General features: G+C 36.3%; 1 protein-coding gene across 1 annotated transcript; it reads right to left on the bottom strand.

Annotated features, from left to right (window-relative positions):
* Positions 1–5,251: 5,251 nt before the first annotated feature.
* On the bottom strand, positions 5,252–5,743 carry LOC110608471. Its single transcript, XM_021747708.2, has one exon. The coding sequence runs from the start codon at positions 5,606–5,608 to the stop codon at positions 5,435–5,437; it is 174 nt and encodes a 57-aa protein (XP_021603400.1). The 5' UTR covers positions 5,609–5,743; the 3' UTR covers positions 5,252–5,434.
* Between the last annotated feature and the right edge of the window lie 4,948 nt (positions 5,744–10,691).

Below are 10,691 nucleotides of genomic sequence, written 5' to 3'. Positions count from 1 at the left end.
TACAATGAAATTTATATTATGGAAAATTAAAAAGACAACCATTAGAATATTTGAGAATTAATGAACCATAATAATAAATCAGTATCAATGGGCTCCATGTGTTAGTATCCTAGAATATTAGAAATAAAAATATAATTATTTAATAATAAAATTTTTTAAAAATAATACAGAAATAAATTAGTGTAAAATATAAGTAATTTAAGGCTGTGTGAAATATCTATAATTTCTTTTAAAATGTTTATTTAGGAGAGTATGTCATTTGACACATATTCATGTTTCCTCTTGCCACAAACCACTTTGTTCCTAAGACTATTTACGCGGAGTGATTAGTTGGTCACCAGCAAGGGCTGGACCCAATTAGCTACCGTAAGCCTATGAAGTTTCTGCGTTATGCTTTCACTAGACCGTCTCCCTATTTACAGGGAAAGTGAGAATTATTGTAACGATTTGTATCGATGATAATATATAATTACTATTTTGTCTCTGGAATAATATAAGTACCATGTTCATGAATTCTCATGTTCATTTTTATCTCTTGTGCCTATTGTGAGACTTTTTATTGAATGTTGTATGTTGGCTTCATTATTTGCTTATATAACCTTGACTAATCAGATTGTCTATGGTCACAGAGTATCAGGTGATTCTTAAGGCTGACTTGACTTGAAGACGTTCAAATCAAGTGTCACACTATCGCAAAAGAGTGTCAAAATGCGGGCTCCTGGTATTTGGTATCAGAGCTCGAACGATCTATAAGCAGTGTGAAAGCATGACGAAATTGGTCATATGTATTGATGCCTTGAGAGGAGAGTTGATGATCTTACTGCATTGTCTAATACATATTCCACTTAAGAGAAGATGGCACTAGAGATTGATTCAGTTTACCAGCGCATGGTGTTGCTAGAAGAGAAGAATGAGTAATTATTAGCTGTGGTAGCCAAATTGTTCAGAAGTGAAGGGGAGCCCATAGTGGTGGAGCCAACCCAAAATTCCTCTTTTGGGAATGACACCCGGTGGGGTGATCTTGAGATAAAAATGAATGAATTTGAGGCAGTGATCTTTTTTAATAAAAGTGAGGCAGTGGCCTCCTTGAATAAAAGTGAGGCAGTGGCCTCCTTGAATAAAAGCGAGGCAGTGGTCTCCTAAGGTAAAAGTGGGGCAGTAACCTTCTTGAATTAAAAGGGAGGCAGTGGCCTCCTGAGATAAATTTGAGGCAGTGGCCTCCTTGAATAAAATTGAGGTAGTGGCCTCCTATGTATTCTGTTAGAGTTGTGCAGTAACATTGAATACGACATGGGGAAGCCTATGGGGATTACTCTGGAAATGAACTAGAGGATCAAATAACAATGACGAGAGTTGTAGGCTACTTCCTACGAGAGGGCCAATGAAGCATCAATGGTGGAAGTTGCTAGCCAATCCTAAAATGGATGCCTATGAGGTAGGCAATGTTGAAAGCCTAGAAAATAAATCTTGGCGCTGTGCAGGTGATGTATTGGAGGTAAATGATTTCCTCTCCATTATAAATTTATTTCCTAGTGCTATTGAAAATTGTTGTTGTGTAGATAGGTTGGAATTTGTATCCATGTGTTGGATCAAAAAGGCTTACTGATATGGGAAGCTGAAAGGGAGATTATGTGGAATGGAATGTATAACTCACACCCACAATATAGTGTAGATGACATGCAAATTCAATTTTACTTTAAGAATGTGGCATTCAATTCTCAAGGGAGTTAGTAAACTCTAATATTGTGTTTGTAAGGAAAGTATACGAGTAAAATTTTCATCCCTCATTGGTAACATAAAGATGTGTTGGGAGCTTATTAGGTTGGATGATTTATAAAGATGGTTGAAATCTAAGACAAAGAATGAGTGTTAAAGAGATGTGAAAAAAGGTGTATATGCTGGTGATAGCTAAGAGTTAGTCAGTTAGGCTAATACTGAGTTGAAGAGAAGTTAAACTCTCAGTATCTCATTATTAACAACCGAGACAAAAGGGTCAAAGCGATAATTGGGGGAGCTACCAAAAGTGTCAAATATGATATAAGGCATGATGTGTGTTAATCAAAACAAGCTGGAGCGAAGGTGACAAAGGAAAAGTTTGTAAACGAAACATTATGAAGGTAAAACCGTTACATATTGTGAAATGCTCTCCACGGAGAAAGCTGCATTAGGCTTCAAATTGCCTATGTAGAAGTGAAAGGACCTTGTGGAGAGCTAGAGGAAAACCAGATAGGGGAGAACATGTAATAGGAATCAAAGAGCTATCCAATATGGATAGTTTATGCATTCTTGTTTTCCAGAGTATGTTATTCGCATGTAAGACTACATTGAGCTACTAATATTGAAAAGGGTGAAGCAGTAGAGGCTTTTACGGATGTTGTAATTATAAATATTCCGATGAGTGATACAAGAGCTATAATGCTAATACAAAAGGGGATGCAAAAAAAAAAAGAGTCGAAATGAGCTTGCGAGAAGATTGAGACATGTAGATAGGAATATCAAGGTAAAGTAATTGAGGCAATTGTAGGTACTAGGGTCGTTGACCAATGTGCAGCGGGTACAATCACATCAAGGCTGAGATTAAGGGTGCAATAAGATAAAACAAGAGAAAATGAGGTAGTTAAACTCAATACATAGAACATTGTGGTAGGTTCTTGAGGTATCCATTCGATTGGGGACTTAGAAAGGTGAAATAGATTTTATAAGAATCCTCTTAATGATTTGAGGTGTCAATAATGATGGATTTTCTCAAAAACAATAAAAGTGATCTCCATTTAAATTGGTGAAGACTCTTGTTAATGGAGAGGGTGTTTGACATGGAGTAAGAAGAGGCTAGTGGTTACCCAACACAAGTGGGTCAAGAGTAAACTTAACATCAATTATCAACATGTAAGGCTAAACATTGATATTGTTAGTTTCTGAGTAAATTTGTTATTTTCCTATTATAATTTCCTTTTGTAAATAACATAAGCTTGATACTTAACTTGTAAACAAAGTTATTTTCTTGTGGTCGACATATCCAATCATACAGTGATATTGGTGCTAAAGTGAATTCCTAATAAAGGAAGAGTTCGGATTACTAACTTTACAGAAGGTAGAAAATGGGTGCTAAAAGAGGAAAAATGATGTTATATGATAACAATCAGATATAAAATTTTCTATCTAACCAAAGCGAACCAAGAAGGAGAATGAGTGCGAAATTCTAGGAGTGAGATTGGTATAAGTATCTCTTGAATTTCTTATAATGTTATTTAAGACTAATTATTTTTGAATATTTTTGTGTTGTGAGAAATTAGGTTCATGGCAGTTTTAAATCATGTTTGTATCCTTAGATCAATAGGAAAGGGAATGCTACTATTCTTCATGCTTAAATCAACTTCTTGAAATTCATAATCAAGTAAAAAAGAATTCAAGAATACCAGCGTAGAAGAGTATGCGAAGAGGTAAGAGGCGATTAAAGATAAAGGAGTGTTGAATGATGTGTGACATTAATAAAGCAATCATAATAGTGGAAAACGTGTTTACTCTTCAAAGAATTAAAATCAACCTTTCAAATTGCAATGGAAAGAAACTCGCATAAATTTGGGGGGACGAAAGATATGAGGATCATCATACCGATTAGAGTTTGATTTCTACTCGGGGCGCTACTTATAGAAAATGTTAAGGGAGTTACAGATGCATCAAGTGTCAATGGAAACTACAATTGTGACGAAACAAAGAAATCATTCAATCAACAACGAAGTAAAAATGGAAGATAATTAGAGAATAACAAAAGGTATGATCTCTAAGCCAGACAATAAGAGTGTGATGTCCAAGGTGATGATTATAGGTGAAGTCCTCGAGATAACTCGGAGTTATAAAAAGAGTAATGCGAAGAAACTCCCAACCTCTAATCTATGTGTGGCTATCTGTAAGTAATAGAATGGAGTATAACATGGTTTTATTAAAAAAATTTTAGATTTTAGTAATGTGTTTTGATAAGGCATAGAATCCATGAGGTCCTGAGACAAAAAGGAGGGTGCCAACAAAGAAGAATATCAAAGGAGGTTGAGGAACATACTTGTAAATCGAGACAATGGTTATGGTATTGCCACTAGCATAACAAAGGAGAGTCTCTTTTATCAATTCATTACTTGCTTTTTGAATAACTTGCTTGAGTAATTATTATCTTATGAGACTAATGACATTTCTTATGAGACTATTACAAGTAAATCATGATGTAATGTGAGGCATGAGTTTATGCCGGTTGATTTGTTATGGTATGATTGGTTCAAACAATAGATATAAATAATGAAGACAGTCAACTCTTAAAGAGTAGGCATGGCGGGACGTGTGAAGGAGGAAACGAGATAAATCAATATCACATCCAGCTAAGCAGTGCGTGTGGAGTGCGTGTAGATGAGATGAGAACATTCTACAGTGGAGATTTCATAGCCTAGTTGTCACTCAAAACCAGCAGTCAACGGACACCTTTTTTGCGTAGAGGATTGAAATACCCACCTCCATTTGCAAAAGATTGCAGACGCCAAAGGGCAGAGCATTTAAGACCAAGTGTCATCCAAGACCAAGTGTTCAATTATACACCAAATTTTGGGGAACAACATACAAGGAAATCTACAATAACAACAACGCTAAGTGTGATAAAGAATTAAGTGTCCAAACAGAAAATTGAAGACCTCTAAGAAGTTTAGTCCAATGTTTAAGGAGGAGATCGTTAGGGTCCTAAAATCTCATATCAAAACTATAATTTTTTAATAATAAAGTTTTTAAGAAATAATATTGGGATGAATTAATATAAAATAGAATTAAGTTAAACGGATCAGAAACGGAAAGACAAGCAGAATAAGTGAAAGGATTGCGTGGAATTCCAGAGGGAACCAAATTCAAGATTTCGGATGAGACCTTTTTAGCGCAGCCATCCAACTGACATCAATCCACAAAATCTATACAGAAGGAACAATTAGCAACTTTAAATAGTTGTGACGGCCAAATTTTCATTCAATCTTTCGACAAAGATGTAAATCTTGCAACTAATTACTGTTCATAATGGAAAGCATATTAAGCTTTTGAAACTTCTACGTTGTCCATGGAAACACAAAACTCGTAAGATCGTTGTTATGCTGAGTTCAAACTTTCCTATTTTGATGATAAAATTAAGGATGTATTATACAGGGGAAAGATTAAGGTGTCGTTTTCCTTAATTTTCCAATCGCTCAAAAACGAAAATCAAAAGTCCAAACATTGAGACAAGAGAGGCAATGAATTCTACATCTTTAATTCCCACTATAATTTTATGTTTTCTGGAATTCCACAGGAAGAAATACAGTGATTTAAAACAAAAACCAGTAAGCGCCCAACAAAAATGGGAAACTTGTAACGATCCCCAAAATCCCTCAAAACAGTAATGCAAGAACCTGGAATCTAAAGCCAAATCAAATCATTCATCATCGTCTCGCTTCTTGGGCTTCCTATAATTTTCCTCCATGTGCTTGGCTATTAAGAGGCCGGTGTTCGTCAGCTTTCTAATGTTTGGAACGTTGTAATTTTGAGCAACGTAGATGCCAAATACCGTTCCTGCAATGAAAGAGAAACCGCTTCTGATAATTCCCATCTCTGAGCCTACAAATAATAAATTGATTTTAAATATCGCCCAAAGATCGAAGGTTATGATCTGGTTGCCGGGTTTAGAGAGTATAAATTGATAAGAATTCTTGCTGTTCACGATTGCGCTGACCCCTTGCCCAAGCTCCGGCGAAAAGCTGCCTATTGGTTAATTGTCAACTGACAGGTTTCGTGGGTCCCTTATCTGGCCCAGTATATGAGATATCAAATCTGGTTAAAATGACGTCGTATTTGCAAAAGAAACACTTAGCGTTCTAAAATTATTTGCTGGCGGCAGTCAATTAGTGGAGAGAGTCGCAAGGGGAAATATGCTTCTTCCTTCGCAAATTGCAATTCTTCCATTAACACGCGACGTCATCCATTATCTCAGGTTCGCCTTCCTCTGCCTCTCTTTCTGTTCTGGTGTATAGTTTTAGTTGATAATCTCTCTCTCTCTTTTTTTTTTTTGACTCAGTAACTACATTGCATTATCATAATTCATCTTTTCGGTATTTTCATTTTCAATTTTGAACCGATCAGCTATAATAGTTCTAAGAGCTGATTTTTCGTTGAATGCATTTGGACCTGATTCTGTACCACGGATTGTGGTTCAAATGCATTTTTTTCCAGATTATTAGTGGGAAAAATCATGAATTTTTTGCTATGCATGTCTTTGGAGCGTATAAAATAAATATTTGGTGCTTGAAGATACTTTGAAGAATCAACTTGGTTTATGTTCTTACTTCACTCCATAATCTCCTTGTGATGGAAAAAGAAGAAGAAGAATCAGCTTTGAGTGCAATAAAGATTGAGAATTTGTAGTCTATAGTCCAATTGGAGCCTCGGAAGAGTATGCTAGCCAACCGTTCATGCTATTGCATGATACGCATGAAGTAGGAATCCTTTATAAATTCAAATAAAGTCTCAAGATGAAACATTCGTCGAAAAAACGCTAGCATCGTTTTTAGGGGAAGTCATAAAAAATTGTCATGTGTTTTGTTGCTTTTTCAAGTTTGGGTTCATGTTTTGTTTCTTGACAATCAATTATGATTTGTTTTTCTCCAATAGCAAGAAGGGGGTAATCAATGATGCTGCAATAGTTTGCATAACTAGTTGAGCTGACGCATTAGAGATTTCTTCCTTTCTTACTAATAGAGCTACACAGGGGGTACCTGTTTGTCAAGAAATAAATTACAATCCCAAATTTGAAAATTCGCTAAATAGCATAATACTTTTTTATACTTTACCCCTTTTAAGTGGTGAGATTCCTGGGGATGTAATGGAAAAGGCAAATACAAAGTGGTTTATTGATATGTTAACTTTTTAGGATCAGGCATTGGTGGAAGTTGATTGAAAGAGCAAACAGAGAACAAGAAGTTAGTAAAGATTCATGGCTCAATAAATGGCTAGGACTAGGATCATTGACAGGGTGGAATCTAATGCTTTAGAATGTGCAGTTAATGGAGCATGAAAATGAGACATATGCTAGGTGCTGAACTCACTTGTTGACTGTTTTATGATTTTGGCAAGGAAAGTTGGAGGTTTTAAGCAATGCAGCCTATGTGATTTTATATTTGAGTTGAGTCTAGGATCTGAACCTTGCTTGCTTACTTCAAGGTTTTTTGTGTTCCTGTCCTTTCTAAGTTCCCTGTAAGCCATGAACTCTTGGCAGTTTATCATTCATTAAGCTCCATGTACCTTTCAACAGCCTTGACAGGAGACTATTCATTCCAACAGCTAGAGACACTGCCTAGAGAGCACTAGTGGTGAAATGAACTTGAATGCCCAAATTAAATTACAGTTAAGAATATTAAATGATTTGAATGTTGATAGAATTCTAACTTCATATGCGTGTTGATAGTGTTTAGGTCCATTCCATAGTCAGCATCATTTTGTGGTTACTTTTTTCCCCTTCCCCCTTAAGAAAGGGATCTGAAAATGTGGATTGCCTCTTGGGATTGACCCATAATTGGTCTTGTATGAAGTTAATCTTACTAAAATACATAAGGAACTCAGAATCCCTTGCAAGTATTATCTTTTATTTTTCTGAAGCAATTCCGTTTGCCAGTATTATGCCCTTCCATCAGCAGAAATTAGTGTAGAAATCATGGATTAATTACATAAAGTGCAATTATCTCCCATCATCAAGGTTAGGCACAAGGCTTGGATCCTTATAATATACTTTAACTTGCAGAAAGGAGAATAAAACAGTAATGCAGGGTGTCTCAGGATTGTGGCTTCAACTATGGCTTTTGTCTGCTTCACTCTTAAATTTTACATTAATAAAGGGTAAAAATCCCTTTAGTTGGTTGAGTTGTGTATTAGGTTGTAAATCTAATATTTTGGAAGCATAGATTTGGTGATTTAGATTTATCTTGATCCAACTACCTTCGATTCTATTAGCAGTAGCGAACAAAGGCATGGTTTTCTCTTGTCCCAGTTCTATTACACATGCTAATTCGATTTCCTTTTGTTGTCTCTTTAGGTCCAATCTAATCCTAGTGACTTGTCAATTTGCTTGAGATTTAAGAGTTATTAACTGAGTGAGCTGAATTCAAATTGCCAGTTTAGGTTTAACAAATAGTTAGCACTATAGTTTAATGTCTCCAATAAGAGCCAGTTTGATGCCAAAGGAGCTTTCTATTTATAAGCTTCCGAGACTGTTGAGTGACAAAGTATGACATGCCTGCAAGTTTTTCTTACTAGTAAATTATGGGGGAAAATTAAATGCAGAAGACATAGCTGAAGTTCTCTTTCCTGCAACTAGAATAGCATATTTACATTATTAAAGGCCCGCCTCAGGCTCTTCTCACGCCTCAGGCTCTTCTCACGCCTCAGGCTCATGGTTCAACAGGCTCCAACCCTAGCGTTTCTACAAGAGAAAAAGCATGCGACACTCGATAGGCCCTCACCTTATGCACCTAGCACCTTATTCTAGGCTCCAAGCTCTACAAAGGCGTGCCTTTTTAGTTCCATCTTCACCAATCATGTATATTGACAAAAAAACACTACTGCTCAAATCCAAAATTTGTCGATCTATCAAACTTCAATATTGACGTACTAAGAAGTTTTAAGAATTAATATAGCTGGTGATAACTAGTCATCAAAATTTCATCGGACCCCCACACCAATAATCACATACCTCCCATATTTCCATTTTCAACATTCATGGTCCTTTTAATCCATTTTCTCATACATTGTTTTTAACATTCTTGTTATAAGTTATAGATAGTAAATATGTTAATATAGGAAGTAAATATTGATAGATGGGTCAATCCCTTAATCTTAGGGATTGTATAATCATAGGCTTGATTTTCCTTTCTGTTTAGATACCGTCTCTCATGTATAAATAGGTTGTAATCTCTATTGTGAAATAACAACAAAATATTATCTTTTTACATGATATCAGAGCCTTTCTCGTAGAGATTTAATTTTTTCTCTCTCTCATCAAGTTTTAAATTTTTTTTTGGAGACTTAGGGCCCTGTTCATTTGGGTTACTCATAAAGGCTAACATTTGGATCCCACCGTCGTTAGAGTCGCCACACCGTCCTCTTGTCAGATCTGAGGTTTGTTTGCCGTTCGGGTGTTGGGTGGAGGTGTTTTAGGTTCTATTCATATTTGGGGGTACTGTTCATCGGCACTGTTCACGGGTACTGTTCACGTGGTACTGTTCATCGGTACTATTCACGCTGGGTACTGTTTTATGATTCTGTGTTTCTTTTGTGGCTATCGTTTTGGGTTGGTTGTCCTTATGGCTGAAGTTAAAACCACCACCGTAACTGATGTGATTCCTATGATGACTAAAATCACGGAACACAAATTGAATGGATCTTCCAATCAGGGAATTTTGATATCTGCAGATGAGTATGCACAATTCATCCAATACCAGGCATCTCTAAAATCCTGTAATTCCTCCTCTATCATTGCAATTGCTGAGTCAGGTAACTCTACTGCATGTCTTGTGTCTTCATCCTCCAAATGGGTTATTGATTCTGGTACTACCGATCATATGTCAGGTAATTCTACCTTTTTGTCCAATCTTGAGTCTCATACATCGCTTTCTTATGTTACTCTTGCTGATGGCACTAAATCTTCTGTCATGGGTTCTGGTCCTGTCAAATTAACCCCTTCTCTTTCTGTATCCTCTGTGTTATGTCTCCCTAAGTTCGTATTTAATTTGCTTTCTGTGAGTAAACTCACTCGTGCATTGAATTGTTGTGTCTCATTCTTTCCTAATCACTGTGTTTTTCATGATCTTTCGACGAAGCAGATTATTGGCAGAGGGAGTAAGTCAGAGGGTCTTTACGTCTTGAATCAGCAACTACCTCGATCTCCTCGATCTCTGGTATGCTCCACGCGTTTAACACCTTTTGATGTTCATTGTCGTTTGGGGCATCATTCTCTCTCGGCTTTGAAGAAGTTATATCCACAGTTTCATTCTGTCTATTCTAGATTGTGAGTCTTGTCAATTTGTCAAACATCATCGTTTACCTACACCGTCTCGAGTCAATAAACGGGCCTCGTCCCCCTTTGAGTTAGTCCATTCAGATGTTTGGGGTCCTTGTCCTATTGTGTCTAAGTCTGGCTTTAAGTATTTTGTTACTTTTGTTGATGATTTCTCTCGTACTACTTGGTTATTTTTAATGAAGAGTCGTTCAGAATTATTTTCTATGTTTTGTGCATTTTATGCTGAAATCCAAACCCAATTCAATACTTGCATCCGTATATTGCAAAGTGATAATGCTCAAGAGTATCTCTCTGGGGAATTTCAATCTTATTTGTTACAAAAAGAGATTCCTCATCAGTCCTCTTGTGTTGCCACTCCTTCACAAAATAGAGTTGCTGAAAGAAAAAATCGACATCTTATTGAAGTAGCCAGAGCCCTCTTATTCCAAATGAAAGTACCTAAATATTTTTGGGCTGATACTATATCCACTGCTTGTTTTTTTATCAATCGCATGCCTTCCTCCATCCTTCATGGTGATATTCTTTATAACATTTTGTTTCCCACTAAATCTTTGTTTCCTATTGAGCCACGTATCTTTGATTGTACTTGTTTTGTTCGTGATGTTTGTCCACAGGTTACTAAATT

The sequence above is a fragment of the Manihot esculenta genome, chromosome 2, assembly GCF_001659605.2.
Source record: "Manihot esculenta cultivar AM560-2 chromosome 2, M.esculenta_v8, whole genome shotgun sequence".
Taxonomy (NCBI): domain Eukaryota; kingdom Viridiplantae; phylum Streptophyta; class Magnoliopsida; order Malpighiales; family Euphorbiaceae; genus Manihot; species Manihot esculenta.
Note: the sequence above shows the minus strand (reverse complement) of the source record. Positions and strands in the feature narration are given on the sequence as shown.